The sequence below is a fragment of the Notolepis coatsorum genome, assembly GCF_963971535.1.
Source record: "Notolepis coatsorum genome assembly, chromosome: 6".
Taxonomy (NCBI): domain Eukaryota; kingdom Metazoa; phylum Chordata; class Actinopteri; order Aulopiformes; family Paralepididae; genus Notolepis; species Notolepis coatsorum.
In genome coordinates, this window is record NC_140170.1 from 150664340 (window position 1) to 150684481 (window position 20142).

The 20142-nt window shown below is 41.1% G+C and overlaps 1 protein-coding gene across 2 annotated transcripts in view; it reads right to left on the reverse strand.

Annotated features, from left to right (window-relative positions):
- Positions 1 to 23: 23 nt before the first annotated feature.
- Positions 24 to 20142, reverse strand: part of cdk5rap1 (CDK5 regulatory subunit associated protein 1) — a 29678-nt gene continuing 9559 nt past the window's right edge. The window contains exons 7-13 of one of the 2 annotated variants that reach the window (XM_084317191.1): positions 16761 to 16991; positions 15144 to 15241; positions 6972 to 7027; positions 4495 to 4625; positions 3789 to 3938; positions 3173 to 3313; positions 24 to 1230 (exon numbers count right to left, since the gene is read on the reverse strand). In XM_084317191.1, coding sequence (XP_084173317.1) covers positions 1099 to 1230; positions 3173 to 3313; positions 3789 to 3938; positions 4495 to 4625; positions 6972 to 7027; positions 15144 to 15241; positions 16761 to 16991 — 939 coding nt within the window. In that variant the 3' untranslated portion in view covers positions 24 to 1098. Of the gene's footprint in view, positions 1231 to 3172; positions 3314 to 3788; positions 3939 to 4494; positions 4626 to 6971; positions 7028 to 15143; positions 15242 to 16724; positions 16992 to 20142 lie in introns of both variants that reach the window. The other variant, XM_084317190.1, reaches the window with a different exon arrangement.

Consider the following 20142-nt stretch of genomic DNA (forward strand, 5'->3'; position numbering starts at 1 on the left):
AGACACAATCACTTTAGCCAGATCAGTGTATTCGTCATACACAACAATAACTAAATCAAATATCTATTAGCATTTTTTCAACTGTTCACTATGTACATTATAATTAATACTCGTTATAAATAACACTTGTTTTCAATTGATATTTTGTTTTCATACAGCCATGATCTTTCATCAGTTGTCCTAGTTGTATGTCAGCTTACTTAGATGTCCAACATGTATTTTGTATGCGAGCACGTTCATGTGAATTCCCCTCAAAATGCAGAATCTGTCTCCCTCTGCCACACATTTACAAATGAGGAGAAAAGACACACTTTCTGGGGAAGCTGTTTTCATTGTTGTTGTCATTACTGTCCATCAACGGCATGCCATCATCAGGTTAGGGCTGGCGTCGTGCCCAATTATCACTTTCCACAGAATAAAACTTATCTCAAGCCCTACCCTCTTTTCTTGATCCTCCAATCACAACTGTTGCTTGCTTTGTTTGAGGGAAGCGACAGTTGTGATTGGAGGATAAAAGATTTTATAGATTTGAGATGTGTCAATTGCACTCCCCTTACGTGGCAGTGCATTCCGTTAGGCAGGATTTAAACAGCGTCGCTGATATCTTACCCACCCCCTTATTTCCTAATATTGCAGAGGAATGATGGGGGTTAAGATTTCAGCAGGCAGACTAGAACTGTCTAAATCTTACCCTCCTCCTTTCCTTCCTGTTGCCACTGGAGGTGTACAGCAGTGGTCATGATGACGTGCCACACAGCAGTGGTCATGATGACGTGCCACACAGCAGTGGTCATGATGACGTGCCACACAGCAGTGGTCATGATGACGTGCCACACAGCAGTGGTCATGATGACGTGCCACACAGCAGTGGTGTTCGCAAGACCTTATATTACAGAGAGATATCAGAGAAATCGAGAGACATTTTTGTCACAACACTAGTTACATCGAGCTGAAGCCACCTGCCCGTCAAGCTGAAGCCACCTGTCCGTCAAGCTGAAGCCACCTGTCCGTCAAGCTGAAGCCACCTGTCCGTCAAGCTGAAGCCACCCGTCCGGCAAGCTGAAGCCACCTCTCCGTCAAGCTGAAGCCACCCAACCGTCAAGCTGAAGCCACCTGCCCATCGAGCTGCTGATCAGGCCTGGTTGGGGAGCTGTGACTCTGGGAGCTGTCACTCTGGGAGCTGTGACTCAGGGCTCGGCCTCGCAGACTCTGGGAGTTGGCTGATGTTATCTGAATGGTAATGAGATCCAACAAAGGAAACGTGAACACACAATGAATGAATGAACAAACAAACAAACGAATGAATGAACAAACAAACAAATTAATAAACGAACGAATGAACAAATGAATGAACGAACAAACGCATGTATGAACGAATTAACAAATGAATGAACAAATGAATGAACGAACAAACAAACAAACAAACATGGAAATGTAATTTTTTGCATGGTGATCTGAATAAATACCTTCAGTTCAGTTCAGTTATTTTTTATTTCAGGCTTTGGACACATAACAACGTCCATTCCATAAATCACCAAAGTTTTACCAGCTGCTATTGCAGCATTGTCCAATTGTCCGAAAAGGGCTAGGGAGAAGCACTAGGCTTGTCGGGCCCTACCACTGAAGACCCTACCGTTTCATTTTTTTTAATTTACATACATACATAGTAGATACATATAGTACACATTTCAGTACACACATATAGTACACATTACAGTACACATTACAGTATAGTATACCTGCAGTATATAATAGCACATATAATAGTATATAGTACATAATAGTGTATACAGCACATACATAATGTGATGAGATGTATAGTACATGATATATACAATACAATATAGTACCATAATATAATAGTATATACTGCAAATATAGTTCAATATAATATATAAATTAATTATATAATGTGATATGATATAGCGCACAATACAGTATCATACGTATTTATTATTATTTTTTTTTAATATGCAATTAAAGCTCTTCTTCCCTTCTGTACCTATCAAAAATAGATTTCTTTAGTCTAGATTTGAATTGATTTATGTTTTCACAATATTTTAGTTCATCCTGTAGCAGCCCATTCCACAGGGTGGCTCCGTAAGAGGAGATACACATTATTTTCAGGTTGGTTTTCATCACAGGTTTTTTGAAGTTCAATGGTCCTCTGAGGTTGTATCCCCCCTCTTTATCCAGAAATTAGCTTCTTACATTTACCGGTAATTAGGGATGCTCGATATTGGCTTTTTTACCGATACCGATATTGTCCAACTCTTAATTTCCGATACCGATATCAACCGATACCGATATATGCAGGGTTTCCCCCCCCCAATTTTTTTTATAATTTCAGGTAATTAACATTACTTATTACATGGCGTTTTCACATTCACTAAAATGCTTGCTTGTGATTGTCAATAGCACTCGTCAGAGGTCCGATATTACTCAATAACGGACCTCTGTGGAACAATAATGGCCGCTGTGCGCAGCTGTTCACAATCAAGCCCACTACACACACTGTATCAGTGATGCTCAGCATATGCACAGCTGCACTCAGTCATGCAATCAGACCACAGACCTGCCGGCTGCCGATAATAATAATCACTTTATTTGGGCTGACAGAGCCACAGAACAACTGCGTCTGCATTTGATCTAGTCTTGTCGATGAATTAGGTATATTGTTAGTAAGTTAGCCATGTAATAAGCGGGATAATGTATAGCCTATACTCGGTCATTGTCGCAAAATAATTGACCTTCACTGACGTTTAAAACACCTCGGCTGCGCATACATACATTATCCCTTACATATCTCTTGTTGTGGAATTAACACAACATTATGCATACTTTTGACAATAAATCAAATCAGAATTAGTTCTTACTTGCTTGTCTGGGTAAATAAAGGTTATAGAAATGTAAAAAAAAAATCCGATATCACATTTGAATGCCGATATCGGCCGATAATATCGGTAGGCCGATAATATCGGACATCCCTACCGGTAATTGATTATTTCTTGCTTTGTACATAACTTGCAGAGTTTTAAAGTTTACCATATCAATGAACTTCAAAATGTGTGATTGTAGAAACAGTGTGTGTGTGGTCCCGATATCCTGCATTGTTTATTACTCTTATTGCTCTTTTTTGTAGGATAGTCAATGTATTTATCTGAATAAATACCTTGACCAGGACATAGTGTCCAGGGCTGATGGGGGCAGTGCTGCAGCCTGCAGGGTGAACGGCCACATCCTCCTTGGGAAAGATCACCTTGACGTTCCCATCGCTCCTCCCGCTGAGATCGTTGGCAGATCTCTTGCTCTCCTGCACAGAGGAGAAAACACAACCTTATGGAATGTGCACAACGAATGGATTTTGAACACAATGTACTGACATACAGTCTAGGGCTGGGCGAATGAATATCATAATATTCAGGACTTTTCCCCTATATCAATATACAGAAGGCTGTATCACAATATCTGCTTTGGTATGGAAAACAACACGTTATATATAATCCAATTGATGTTGGTCATATTGGACTGAATGTATATAACTATACTTTTCAGCTGCATTCTCAAATATTTCAGACATCATTGTGAGAAATCTGACTTGTACCTATTTACTTTTAATCATTGATTCAGAGAACAAAATTGTATATCACAATATACTGTATACAACATATACAAAATCAAATGAAAAATAACGCGCCAAACAGTAAACAATAGATATTGATACACTGCCCAGCACTAATACAGTCCCAGCTGCAGCGCTGCAGTAGTAATGTGTCTGCAGTACTCACTCCCTCCACTAGGACGAGCTGTGTGCTGCCGATGAGGGCGGCATTGACCCTTGCAGCCTCCTCCCTGAACACACTGATGAGCTCCTCCAGCCGCCGCTGCTTCACCTCTGCCGGCACGTCGTCCTGGAGCCGGTGGAACGCATGGGTTTTCTGAAGACAGAAGAAGAGATTGTAAAGGATATTCAGAGAAGATGAACAATCCAGCTATTCTCTATTATGGATGTTCTAAAAAAAAGAAACGACAACACTTTATTGGTACTTTCGAGTTTGCTCAGTAGATACTGAAAGTCTATACAAGGGAAATATTCGTATACATCTACACCTACAAAATGTCCTTGCTTTAAAGTGCACATAAAGTGAACATTTGCCCGTATTTTTACATCCAAATCTCACCCTTCTCTATTCTGAAGAATTTTGTCACTGATCCATCCTGGATTCTAGAGGCATAAGTAAAATATGATAAATTAAAATGTGATCATTGATTTTTAAATAATCCCACTGTCTCCCTATCATATAAAACGTTCCTTTAATTTGTCCTCAACGATGTAGTGATAATGATAACTATATGTCACCAACCCAGACTGCTTCATTCGAAAACGCATAAAGTCACGGAAGAGAAACAGACTCTTAATGCCATTGGGGACTCAAATCATAATTCATAGGACATTTCGCTGAAATATATTACATAAATTATGCGAGTACTAACCTTTCTCATACTGTAGGCAAAAAGGAAGCCAACGTTGTAGCCCACCTCCCTGATCAGAGACAGTGTCTGCAGGTGATCCTCCTCCATCTCACCACAGAAGCCTGAGATGAAGTCACTGCTGAGACTAACCCCTGAGACACACAGACAGCAGGTCAAACACTAGAGAGACTAAGCCCTGAGACACACAGACAGCAGGTTAAACACTAGGGAGGCTAACCCCTGAGACACACAGACAGCAGGTTAAATAAACACTAGGGAGACTAACCCCTGAGACACACAGACAGCAGGTTAAACACTAGGGAGACTAACCCCTGAGACACACAGACAGCAGGTTAAATAAACACTAGGGAGACTAACCCCTGAGACACACAGACAGCAGGTTAAACACTAGAGAGACTAACCCCTGAGACACACAGACAGCAGGTTAAACACTAGGGAGACTAACCCCTGAGACACACAGACAGCAGGTTAAACACTAGGGAGACTAACCCCTGAGACACACAGACAGCAGGTTAAACACTAGGGAGACTAACCCCTGAGACACACAGACAGCAGGTTAAACACTAGGGAGGCTAACCCCTGAGACACACAGACAGCAGGTCAAACACTAGGGAGGCTAACCCCTGAGACACACAGACAGCAGATTAACCACTAGAGACTAACCCCTGAGACACACAGACAGCAGATTAACCACTAGGGAGACTAACCCCTGAGACACAGACAGCAGGTTAAACACTAGAGACTAACCCCTGAGACACAGACAGCAGGTTAAACACTAGGGAGGCTAACCCCTGAGACACACAGACAGCAGGTTAAACACTAGGGAGACTAACCCCTGAGACACAGACAGCAGGTCAAACACTAGGGAGACTAACCCCTGAGACACACAGACAGCAGGTCAAACACTAGAGAGACTAACCCCTGAGACACACAGACAGCAGGTTAAACACTAGGGAGACTAACCCCTGAGACACACAGACAGCAGGTTAAACACTAGAGAGACTAACCCCTGAGACACACAGACAGCAGGTTAAACACTAGGGAGACTAACCCCTGAGACACACAGACAGCAGGTTAAATAAACACTAGGGAGACTAACCCCTGAGACACACAGACAGCAGGTTAAACACTAGGGAGACTAACCCCTGAGACACACAGACAGCAGGTTAAACACTAGGGAGACTAACCCCTGAGACACACAGACAGCAGGTTAAACACTAGGGAGGCTAACCCCTGAGACACACAGACAGCAGGTTAAACACTAGGGAGGCTAACCCCTGAGACACACAGACAGCAGGTTAAACACTAGGGAGGCTAACCCCTGAGACACACAGACAGCAGGTCAAACACTAGGGAGGCTAACCCCTGAGACACACAGACAGCAGATTAACCACTAGAGACTAACCCCTGAGACACACAGACAGCAGATTAACCACTAGGGAGACTAACCCCTGAGACACAGACAGCAGGTTAAACACTAGAGACTAACCCCTGAGACACAGACAGCAGGTTAAACACTAGGGAGGCTAACCCCTGAGACACACAGACAGCAGGTTAAACACTAGGGAGACTAACCCCTGAGACACAGACAGCAGGTCAAACACTAGGGAGACTAACCCCTGAGACACACAGACAGCAGGTCAAACACTAGAGAGACTAACCCCTGAGACACACAGACAGCAGGTTAAACACTAGGGAGACTAACCCCTGAGACACACAGACAGCAGGTTAAATAAACACTAGGGAGACTAACCCCTGAGACACAGACAGCAGGTTAAACACTAGGGAGACTAACCCCTGAGACACACAGACAGCAGGTTAAATAAACACTAGGGAGACTAACCCCTGAGACACACAGACAGCAGGTTAAACACTAGAGAGACTAACCCCTGAGACACACAGACAGCAGGTTAAACACTAGGGAGACTAACCCCTGAGACACACAGACAGCAGGTTAAACACTAGGGAGACTAACCCCTGAGACACACAGACAGCAGGTTAAACACTAGAGACTAACCCCTGAGACACACAGACAGCAGGTTAAACACTAGGGAGACTAACCCCTGAGACACACAGACAGCAGGTTAAACACTAGGGAGGCTAACCGCTGGGACAGATAAATATATACATTTATTCTGACTTTGCGGACCGGCGAAAGTAATGAGTATTAGAGACTAGGGAGTTAGTTAAACATAACTAGTAACGTAACTAATTACTTACTAATATTAAGAAATCAGTGAAGTAATTTTGATTACTTTTAAGAGTAATCAGTAATAAGTAACTAATTAGACTTCCTGAGTAACTTGCTCAACACTGCTTATAACCATATGATTTCATTACTATAACAATCTGGGTGAATTGGGGAGTAGTAGAGAAATTATAGAGATTATCACAAAACTCACTAACTCTAATTTTGCTTCCATTTGGTCATTTCAAATTACACTCCACAACACTGATCAGAGCTTGAATCAACAGACCTGGGATCAGTCTCTTGATGTTCTCCACAAGCTCCAGGTAGGCCTCTCTGGTGTAGCTGCATAATGACAAGACTAATAAGAAACACAGATAACAAACACTAGAAGTACACCAATACTATCTGTAGTATTAGTACCAATACTATCTGTATTAATACTAATTCTATATGTAGTAATAATACCACTATTATCTGTAGTATTAATAACAATACTATCTGTAGTATTAATACCAATACTATCTGTAGTATTAGTACTAATACTATCTGTAGTATTAATACCAATACTATCTGTAGTACTAACACAAATACTATCTATAAACTATACTGTGTGTGTGCAGGGAACAAAATAACTAGACGCCATTCGCCAAATGCGTGTCGATTTACCGTCTTGCGTCTAAAAATAATAGTCTGCTCGCCAGCTGGCGTGTAGTTCATATCGATACTCTTATTTTGAAAATCCTGTGCGGGTCTCATTGCCGCCCCAAGCGCAGCTCCAGTCATAATATCTGGGCTCCGGCAGCTAGCAACGTTCAGGTTCATATGATACTCTTATTTTGAAAAACCCTCTAGCAACTCCGCGAGTCATATGATATCCGCCCACTCCGTGTTGTTTCTTGAAAACAGAGCAGCAGCGTTAAACACAGCAGCGTTAACACAGCAGTGCGCCTACAGACGCGAAATAAGTCTGTGATGTTTTTTTTCTTCTCACGAGTCCAATGCAGCTACATGCTTTGCACCGTCGCCATTCCTTTATGCCCACATCGCCCGAAATGAACGTTTATGTACCAATCACTACAACGTTAATGTAAGCTAACAAGCTAATCCTGATGATCAGACGAGGCAGAGCCACAGTGAACTGCACTGAGGAAAGGGAAATGGGGGGGGGGGGGCACTCTCCCCTTCCCTGTGTGTGTGTGTGTGCGTGCGTTTGGAAAGACGACGGAGTCACTAGTCAGGACAGGAGTATATTATAGTAAACTGAGGATTACTGAAGATGGACAGATAATGTTGATATTCAAATATAAAAAAGTTTCAAGAGTGGAACTTCCGGTTTAGCGCATTATGTAGCGCACGCATTTGGCAACAGCTCCGCTCCCATCAACGTTAATTTCGTTTAAAAACATTATTTGGACAATACCAAAAGAGATAAGACCACATCGTATGTATTTATAAGACCTTCTACTAACTATATCAAAAGACAACATGGGTAAGGATAAGGGAAAGACGGCAAAGAAACAAGAAACGGCAACTTCAGCGGCGCAGAGCGATACACGTTCAAGAAGACACAGCCTAGGCGACGCGGGTAAAGAACCGTTGGCGACAAGCCCCGACGAGGAGAATAAAGAGGAAAATACAACGGGACCATCGACTATGGTCCCCGACAGTGAGACAATAGTTGTCAACAAAACAGGAGCGACAGGAACAAGCTCCGTGAGAGATAGAGCAGCTGATCTGGATAAGATAATAGCAGACAAATCCATCGCCATCGTCACTGCACCTATACCACCAGCTGGCACAAGCAGTACAACCATGCCACCCGATTTCAACTCACTGACTAACCTGATGAAAGAACAGATTACACACATCGAGGAGCTCAAAGCACACGTCGATGAGCTCAAAGCACACGTCGAAGATAAATTCGATCGCATCGATGCTAAATTAGAGGAAGTCAAGAAAACGGTCGCTGCACAGTCCGAGCGAATCACGACAGTGGAGAATTCGGTGACAGATATTACACTGGCAGTCAAAGTGAACGAAAACACCATCTGCAATGGCATGACAGAGATGGCAAATGAGATAGAAATTGTGAAAGAAGCATGCCGGAGGGAAATACAAGAGGTTAAAGATGAATCGATGGAGAGGCTACTCGAATCCCATCGCTACCACAGGCGAAATAACATCCGCATTGTAGGGCTTGATGAAGCAGTCAATTGCGAAGACGACAACTTTCCAACAGTTCTATCATTGATTTTGGGTAACAACTTTCCAAACAAAGTGCCGAAAGTGGACCAAGTTTACAGAATCGGTTCTCGGGAGCAAAAAAGCAAAGGGCCAAGAGTCATCATTGTTACTCTGCGGAAGACATCAATAAGAGATGACATCATCAAAATTGCTCGCATCCAACGTGGGATGCTGAAACATGGTGAACATTCAATATTTATCTACGAAGATCTAAGCAAAGAAGCCATCGCTCGACGTCTACCATACAAGGAGGTGATGCAAAAATTGTTCAAGGCTGGCCACAGGCCACGGCTAACATACCCGGCGCTGTTATCGATCGTGAAAAAGGACGGCCGCAGGATTGGATTACGCACACCACAAGAGGCTGAGGAGTATTGGATTAAATATGGAGGAGATACCCCAAGTCAGAACGACAGTGTCTGAAAACAGATAAGCCGATTCATCTCCCTCTTTCTCAGTGTATATCAGTATTAGAATGACTTTTATTGTGTTCATCAAAGTAGCAGATGATATGCAGGCCGTCTATATCAATGCGTACTGTGTATAATACGATCCGTAATACATTATAATTTCAGACTCTGGTCTCCGGGGAGACAAGTACATATCATTGGCAATAAGTTCAATCTGGAATATTCTGGGTTTATCGCTCGACTGCCCTGGGTCTCTTAGATCATTCTGGAACATAACAACAGTCTATTGGTACTAGTATATTCTACAACCTTCTAGAATATAATGCACCATGACAACGAAGGCCTACAACTCTAACATTAAACATCCGGTGTGTATATACATAGCAGATAATCAATTGACTGAAGTTCAATCAGTCCTTAATAATACTTCAAAAATCAACCACACCTAAACGTATGAACACAACAAGGTTATTCTAACAATTTATGTAATCACTCCACTGATGAAGTGACTGGCACATTGAAGCTCTAAAAGGCTCTGCTTTTCTATTTTATCTAATCACTTAATTCGGTTCTAGTGGCTTCTCCACGTTGAATATTATTCTATCTCTCATTCCTTATCTATATATTTTTTTTTTTTATTATTCTATTTTTTATCTCTATCTTTTAACTTACATTGTTCTTTTCCATTGTTCTTCACATTTAGGTGTCAATATTTCTCTACAATCTTTTCCTTTTTCCTGACTTTCCTACATGTTAGTAGAGGGTTCAAATGAATATGTCGATGAAAGTTTATTCTCTTTTTTTTCATTTTTCACAATATTTCATTACAGTAAGGGAAGGTGCAAGACCAAAAGCGACATTCTATTGCATTAGAATGAAAATGTTAGATCCTATGGCAATTAGCATAGGAAGATTAGGATTACAATGCTCAGTTTGGGCAACCCGGTGGACTAAGGGAGAGAGTCATTCGCGGAGGATGTGTTTTTGGAACACAGGCCTGTACGACTCTCTGGGCGAGGGGAAAATAGGGGATTTTTATTTGTATATATATATGTTTTTAAGCTCGGCTCTCAACGGGACCTCATTAATTGGATGTACATCTATTGTAGCTTCGCACTCCAGAAGCATTACCAAAAACTACACAAAAACATGCATAGATTATGGCTAGTTTGAATATAATGATATGGAACACCGGTGGGATAAACAAACAACACAAACGCAAAAGCGTGCTCACACTGATGAAAAAAGAACATGTGGACGTGGCTCTATTAAGCGAAACGCACATTTTAGAGGAAGACATAAATACGTTAGCGGATAACATATACCATAATATTAGTCACTCTTCTTTTGGTACGAGAACTCGAGGTGTAGCCATAGTCGTCAGACGTAAATTAAATATCGAATTAAAAGGGGTATGGTCGGATGCTGAGGGGCGTATAACTATAGCTAGGATTGTACATAATAACAGGAAAATAGCGTTGGCAGCGGTATATGCCCCAAATTTGTACGAAGTGGGTTTCTTCACTTCACTAACCGGGGAAATGTTAAACCATCCCGAGTACTCATATATAATAGGTGCGGATTTTAATGCCATTTGGAATCCAAGGATGGACAAATCTTACCTTGCCTTTTCCAGCGAACAAAAAAATGCATCTAAAGCATTAAAAGATTGGTCAAAGACTACAGGGGTAATTGTTTTATGGCGTTCACTTAATCCCATGACCCGAAAGTACTCCTGTCGTTCGGCGAGACACAACACATTATCCAGAATTGATTACGTCTTTGCATCCCCGAGAATATTTGATAAATATGAAGTGGAAATGATACCCAATGCGCTTTCAGATCATTGTTATTTAATCCTGAAAGCAACATTTGGTATACTATCTTCCCGGGCCCCAAGATGGCGTTTTAATACTATGCTGCTTAACAACAAGGAATTCATTACACAACTCAAAGAAGCTCTCACAGTATTCTTATGGGATAATGCAAACGCGGAGCAAGACCCCAGAATATTATGGATGTCGGTAAAGGGTATGATCAAGGATTTCACGGATAGATTTTCCTCCATATTGCGCAAAAATCAATGCACAAAACTGTCTGAAATGGAAACGCTTTACTCAACATTATTTAATTCTTTAAAATACAACAACTCTACTGGACTAGAAAATCAAGTTAACATTCTAAAGACAGAGATCAATGCAATATACAGACAAAAATCGGAAATGCAAATACGCAGCACAAGACAACAGCAGTATTTCCAAGGTTCTAAACCTAGTCACCTATTAGCCATGCGATTAAGAATTAATGCAAAATTTGCAGATATAACTGCCATTAGAAAACAACAAGTACTTGTGACAGACCCCAAAATAATAAACGATACATTCAAAGAATTCTACTCCGACTTGTATAATTCAGAAACGACCTTTGATCAAAACAAATTAGACACATATCTTAATCAAATTATTCTCCCTAAACTTTCGGAGGACGACGCTAAACAGTTAGAAGCACCGATCACATTAGAAGAACTCAAGAAGGCCATATCCGGAATGAAAAACGGTAAGGCTCCGGGAAAAGACGGTATCCCATCAGAAATGTACCTTTCTTGTTGGGACATATTTGGACCCTTATTACTAAATATGATCTTATACTCAGTCAAGGAGGGGAGCTTCCATAAACACCACAATATCGCACTCATTTCAGTCCTTCTCAAAAAAGACAAGGACCCCACTGAGTGCGGTAGTTACAGACCTTTAAGCCTCCTCGGAGCCGATGTCAAACTGTACTCTAAGATATTAGCCATCAGATTGCAAAAGCATATGACGTCTTTAGTTCATCCGGACCAAACTGGCTTCATAAGAGGTCGCCTGATCAATGATAACATAAGGCGAATTCTGCACGTACTAGATGCAGACAAAGAGGACACCACACCTAAGGCGATGCTATCCCTGGATGCTATGAAAGCATTTGACAGGCTGGAATGGTCGTTTCTATGGGCAGTATTAGAAAGGATGGGGTTAGGAAAAGGATTCATTGATATGATTAAAGTACTATACAAGGACCCATCGGCCATGATTACAACAGGCACATTCATCTCCGAAATCTTTCCGGTATCACGCTCAGCCAGACAGGGTTGCCCTCTTAGTCCCGGACTATTCGATCTATCATTAGAGCCTTTAGCACAATATATAAGACAATCCCAATACATAGAACCAATCGTAATCAAGGGCACACAACATAAAATTTGTTTATATGCGGACGACGTAATATTGTTCATGCAAAACCCCAACACCACATTGCCGCATCTACTCAAGTTGATAGAGAACTTTGGTGATTTATCGGGATTTAAAATAAATTGGCCAAAGTCGGCTTTCCTTCCTCTTAACATCCGAGCAAAAAAAGACACATCCCTCCCAGGTGCGATACCCATGGTTAAACATTTTAGATGCTTGGGTGTGGAAATATTTCCCACCATAAGGCAAACGGTGAAGCACAATTACACAAAAATACAGAACAAAATCAAAGACGACCTGGACAGGTGGGCAAAACTTAAAAACTCAGTACAGGCAAGGGTATCAATTGTTAAGATGGATGTATTACCAAGAATCAACTTCATCAGCTCAATGCTACCGTTACCTCCTCCAGAGGGCTACTGGAAAAGATTACAATCCTCCACATACAAATTTATTTGGAATAACAAACCACCTCGCATAAAAAGATCCACCGCACAGAGAAATAAAGCAGACGGTGGCATGGCAGTTCCAGATTTTTTACAATATTTTAAGGCTTTCACATTAAGACCATTGACAATATGGTTTGATCCCCAGGCTTTGGTATCTTGGAGAGAATTGGAAGAAAACATAGTAGCCCCACAGAGACTGAAGGACATAGCACACACTAAACTTTCAATCAAGCACTGTGAGCGGGAATTTGGCCCCATAATTACCCATGCAATCAGAACATGGCGAGAAACACAAAAAAAATATCCTAACCCTCAAAAATGGCATAATCACACTCCCATATTCAATAACAATGCACTCTTAATGGGAAAACGTCCTATAAGATTCCCTATATGGGAAGAGCAAGGCATACACTCATTAGGGGATATTTTTAATAACCAGGGCTTCTGTAGTTATGGAGAAATATGCACAAAGTTTAACCTCACCGAGTCCACATGGCTTTTTCACATACAGTTACGCCTATGTTTGAGGTCTCACGGTGTTCCATTACACATACCAGTTGAACACCACAGATACCACAAATTTTTCTATGAAAGAGAAACATTGGGAGGTTTTGTATCAGGTTTTTATTATCAATTACTAACGTCCTCGTATGAAACCCTTCAACTAGACACTGTCTGGAGGAGGGATATTCCAGACCTGGAAAGTGACTTTGATTGGCAAGAAGCATGGGCAAATGTCCGTCTTACATCAAGGAACCCGGACCATCAACAAATCAATCTTAACTATATTCACAGGACATACTTGACTCCTATAAGGCTGAACAGAATGGGCCTGAAACAAGACTCAAAATGCTCCCAATGTACAAATGGAGACGAAGGGACATTTATGCACATGTATTGGGACTGCCCACCAGTTAAGGCATTCTGGAAAGATGTGACCCTTCAATTATCAAAACTCGTATCTTGGAATATACCAGTACACCCCTCTGTATTGCTTTTAAATGATGTTTTTGAGTTTGCAGTAAATCCACAGCTAAAGAGATTGGTCTTATCGGGTATCACAGTTGCTAAAAAACTGATCGCATCACGCTGGTTTCAACCGGAAAAAATGTGCCGGAAAGTTTGGTCTCTTACATATCTAGATGTGATATATCAAGAAATATCTACAGCAAGAATTCTGGGTCTCAACGAATCCAAAATGTCAATGTGGGTAGAAGTGGTGGAGAGAATAAAAGCTAGCTTATAATGGTAGTGTCTGGTTAGGAGTGAGGGATAATGGAGGTACTATCCAAGGAGGGGTCCGGGAGGGGGGGGTTCGAGCTGGAGCATATGTGTGTAGGGTTTTAGACAATAGGTATTAGGGGTATGTTCTATATAACATTTATATAATTGTAATTTCGCTGGATATACACTGTATACGGTTAAAATGTTATTATAGACTTTTTTTTTATCTTGTTTCTGTACTTGCATGTAATTTTAACCACCTTGACTGTTAGTTTCATTATGCATTATGTGTTGAGTACTGACTTTTAATAATTTTTGTTTTGCAATAATAAAAAAATATATAAAAAAAATAAAAGTTTCGAGAGGAGTGGAAGTTTGAAGACAGACTACAATATGATGCGGGGGTGGTGAGTTGAAACACAGTGTGTGTGTGTGTGTCCCGACCCCACTTCTATGTTTCAATAAATTATTTGCATTTAAAACTATTAACGCTGACTCATTCCTTCAGTCCACTCAAAATTATGCTAATATTCCTTATGTTGTTTATGATATTAATTGAAAATAGCATATGAGAGTATTATATGTAATAATAACACATGGCGATGTACTAAAAAGCTATTTATAATTTTTGGCTAGTAAAGAATCTGCCCGGCTGGTACTTTTAAAAATCTACCAGCCAAATGGCTGGTAAGTCAAAAAGTTAAGTTTGTTCCCTGTGTGTCACAGTCCTTGATATGCGTGTGTGTGTGCACACATTGGTACTTGTATCTACTTCATAAAGTACTCAATGCTTGTAATTAGTTCTGAAGAATTGGTCAATATACCCCTGATGACCACTATTCATATTTTCATTCAAGTCTAAATGGCGTCATGTAAGAGCAGCCAGCTGGTGGGTTCTTACCCGCGCCGCATGGCCTGCAGCACCTGGCTGCTGCCACTCTGGGCAGGGAGGTGGATCTGCTTACAGATGTTCCCACGCTCCCCAATCAGCTGCAAGACCTGCAAAACACACATTTACTAAAGACTTTATTTGTATGTGCAGATCAAATCACACACACACACACACATACGAATAGGATTAAAATATTACAGTATTATAATATTCTAATTTAATAAACTTTCAGGACATCTGTGGATACAAATAGCATCTTCTCTGTCACACTGTCTGACAGACACAGAGACACAAGCCCTTTTCACAGACTTCGCAGCATTATATGGATTCTCTCCCCCCCCTCCCGCAATCTGCCGGCTTTGGGTTGTCCACACTGAACCTAGCGAGACGGTATAAGTGTGCGTTCACCGTTCAGACACAATGCCGTGATGCAGAGAATAGATGGGAGACGCATCGTGAATAGAATAAGAGGCGGCGCATTCTGAAATAGCTCTCCCAAAGACGCATGCATGGAATGAAAAATACCATCAATTTGACATGCATAACTCATGATGATTAGTTAAGACAAGCTTTCTCTAGGCTTTTGAAAATGTAGGGCAGAACTTGCCAATAGCCAGCGGAGATTTTCATGTTGCATATAATTTCAATTAGATATAAAACGTGTAGCCTATTATTATTATATCATGTGCGTGGGTTGGTGGTCCCACTATGCCGGGATGTCCCTTCCACACAGACGAAAACAACCCGCCAATTTTACTATACCTGAAGCGGCAAAATGCTGCATAAAATGTTACCCCCCATTCCGCATTCGTTCCTTTCACACAGAATGGCATGCTGGGATAATGAGGTACAAATCCCGGCTTTAATGGGCAGTGTGAAAGGGGCTACAGACACAAACAGACAGACAGACAGTCAGACAGACACAGACACACACACACACAGACACACTTCAGTGAGTGACGTCAACACAGGGAATTGGCTGCACTATAAAACACTGGAATACTCTGTGATTTAATGTTAATTATCTTACACCACATAAAACACAGGGTCACTGCCGTTTGTGAGGCATGTAAACTAGCTGTGGGCACGATGATCATAAACTGTGCACAGCTGGTGCCAGCGAGATATTTGGTGTGTCGGCTTTATTCAGGCATTGGTTTGTTGCCGTCTTTGCTAATAATGAGAAGATGGTACATATTTTTGTCCAATGAGGCCAAAATGACGGCCAAATGTCTATACTGTTCATTAAAGGTAAACGGATTGGATCGGTACTCCGTATCGGCCAATACCCAAAGCCCAGGTATCGGTATGGGACTGAAAAGGTCAGATCAGCACATCCCTAGCCAAGATGAACCGTTATATTATACATGCCGAGCTCAATAACACGGCTATTCCCCATCTGGAACAGACCCACAAATCTTCCTTTTTTAACTGTCAGTCAAGACTATTAATTCCCTGGCCGTGGCGACACTGCTGACATGGAATCAGTTGTTGACAGTTCTAGAACGCAAGGCTTTGTGTTTTGCTATTGCTGTGACGATGAACCCCCCCCCCCCCCTCCTCCCATAGACAGAGCACCGTCATCAAGACCTCATGATCACTCTCAGCAGGGTGTGTTGTCTGCACCTCATCGGGGAAGTCCTTGGGATGAGGAGAGGTGAACCTGATCCTCATGTCCGGGTCCACAAGGGACACTCTGTCCAGGAGGTCAGAGAAGCGCAGGCCTCCTTGTTTGGTTCGGTACACGGTCCCGAAGCCTCGGCTGAGCTGCGTTGGATCGGCGCCACGGAACTGCTCCTCCGACGTGTCCCTGTAGCTGTTTACATTCTGACCCAGGAGAGTCACCTCCTTCACACCCTGGGGAGGAACACACACACATGCATGGCTGAACAATGATGAGCCGATTGGGAACTGGCCCGGAACATCAGGGAACCCCCTGCTCCTGATAGGAGGTCAAATGTTTTTCTGCCATCACTGAAAATATATATATTTATCTATTTATTTATCTGTGGTAGAGCCCATATTTATTTAAATTGCATATTCCACCTCTGTGAGATGGTCTACAACATTTTAAAATATCTAAACGTTTGAAAATAGCAGGACGAAAAACACTTGTGCCTCGACTTGGACGCTTTGGCCGCATTGGTTTTTGCACGTTTTGCTTTCCCCCCCCAAAATAATTATTGATTAATGAATGTATCATTTAAAAGAATGTTGCGGGTCACATTGTTATTGTCATTATACTCATGTGATAGCAGTCTTAATACCAAGTTATTAAATCAAAGCGTTAAGATGTAATGGACTATGGAATATGTAGCTTGGACTTATATATTGTAGCCCCTTTCAAGAAACCAAAGGATGCTTTACAAGGCAAAACAAAGACACAGAATAAACCAAATAAATAGTAATAATAATAAAGGACAGGGAGACAACTCGAGGTCATAGGCCTTTGTGAACAGGTGGGTTTTCAGAGGGTGGGAGCCACCACACTGAAGCCTCTGTCCCTAAAAGTACATAGTGGGGGTGTGAGGGGTGGAGAGCAGATTGGTGTCGGAGGACGGCAGCCTCCAGAAGGGAGTGCAGGGGGTGGAGGTGGTCAGATAGATGTATAGTGTATTATTCCACGAAATAATGAATACATCTCGTTGAGATAATTAAAACGAAAAATGTCATGGCCTTAGAGAGTAATTAACAGTTCCTAGAAAGGCACATTCAAAAGCTGTGATACATATATATTTTTCATTTTCATCATTTCGTGGAAGTAATAATAGCACTGCAGTGAAGCTCAGGGGCCAACAGTGTCAGACTGTGGTTATACTGGGAAACTGCCATGTATAAATGTGTGGAACTGTGTAGAGTGTGAAGCAGGGCGTTGCTGAAAGAGACTGTGTGCTCAGCGAACCTTCCCATGGTAAATAAAGGTTTATATAATTATTATTATTATTATTATTATTATTATTATTATTTTAAAATCCTATATTAAAATCCTAAATAGTTTCATGTTCAAGTTTCTTCAAGTTTCTTTAATAGTTGTCATACAGAAGTACAGAATACTTTTATACAAAATGCTTCTTACTGTTACGCTCCAGAGACTGTGCTAGACAAGATAAGTATGAAATAACATAGTATAGCATGTAAATTAGAAGTAAAAAATGAGGTCACAGTGTTCAGTATAGACATATGTACAATGTTCGATGCAGAATAGACGTAACCGAGTTACCATATAATATACAATATACTATGCAGTGTACTAATATACAATACTATATAGTGCAAAGCAGAAATGGGATGAGGTACAATTAACAGTAAGGTACAGTAATAGTACAATATTAACTATTTTGAGGGGCAGTGGGCTTCGAATGCATTACATTTCTATTGTTTTCTTTTCAAGTTCAAGTTTCTTTATTAGTTGTCATACAGAAGTACAGAATACTTTTATACAAACTGCTTATTTCTGTTACGCTCCAGAGACTGTGCTAGACAAAAAGACAAGTATAAAATAAAATAAGTATAGCAGTAACAGTAAGAAGCATTTTGTATAAAAGTATTCTGTACTTCTGTATGACAACTATTAAAGAAACTTGAAACTTGAACTTGAACTATACTGATGATCCTCCTCTACCAGCATGACCAACCTCTATATACTGATGATCCTCCTCTACCATGTCAGCATGACCAACCTCTATATACTGATGATCCTCCTCTACCAGCATGACCTACCTCTATATACTGATGATCCTCCTCTACCATGTCAGCATGACCAACCTCTCCATATACTGATGATCCTCCTCTACCAGCATGACCAACCTCTATATACTGATGATCCTCCTCTACCATGTCAGCATGACCAACCTCTATATACTGATGATCCTCCTCTACCAGCATGCAACAACCATCAAATGCACACAGCACACACATCCACACGCACACACTCACTTTAAACAAACAACACACTGCAGCACCCACTCTCCACACTTTAGAACACCTAAACACACTTTATATTTATTGGTAAAGGATTTGCACTACAACCTGTGTACACCTTACTGTAAACTGTACCTAAATTGTACCTCATCCCATTTCTGCTTTGCACTATATAGTATTGTATATTAGTACATTGCATAGTATATTGTATATTGTATGGTAACTCAGTTACTTCTATTCTGCATCGAACATTGTACATATGTATATACTGAACACTGTGACTTCTATTTTTACTTCTATTTTTACATGCTATACTATTTTATTTCATACTATCTTGTCTAGCACAGTCTCTGGAGCGTAACAGTAAGAAGCATTTTGTATAAAAGTATTCTGTACTTCTGTATGACAACTATTAAAGAAACTTGAAACTTGAACTTGTATAAAATAGAAGTCACGTACGTAGACACAAGTGTTCAATATGTATATACCGGTATGTACAATGTTCAATGCAAAGTAGAAGTAACTGAGTTACCATACAATATACTATACAATATACTAATATCCAATATACTATATAGTGCAAAGCAGAAATGGGATGAGGTACAATTTAGGTACAATTTACAGTAAGGTGTACCGAGGTATGGGTTGTTGTGCAAATTCTTTGCCAATAAATATAAAGTGTGTTTAGGTGTTCTAAAGTGTGTAAGTGGGTGCTGCAGTGAGTTGTTTGTTCAAAGTGAGTGTGTGCGTATGGATGTGTGTGCTGTGAGTGCATCTGATGGTTGTTGTATAGTGTTATTGTTCGTTGAGCAACCTGATGGCCTGGGGATAGAAGCTTCTTCTGAGTCTTTCTGTGCTTGCCATGAGACTCCGGTATCGCTTGCCTGACCGCAGCAGTTCAAAGAGGCAGTTGTTTGGCTGGCTGGAGTCTTTGATAATTATCTTAGCCTTACCCATGCACCGCTTGTTGTAAATGTTCTGGAGAGTGGGAAGCCCCCCTCCAATTGTGCGTTCGGCTGAACGGGCCACTCTCTGTAGTCTGCTACGGTCTTGTGCGGTGCTATTCCCAAACCAGGAGGCGATATTG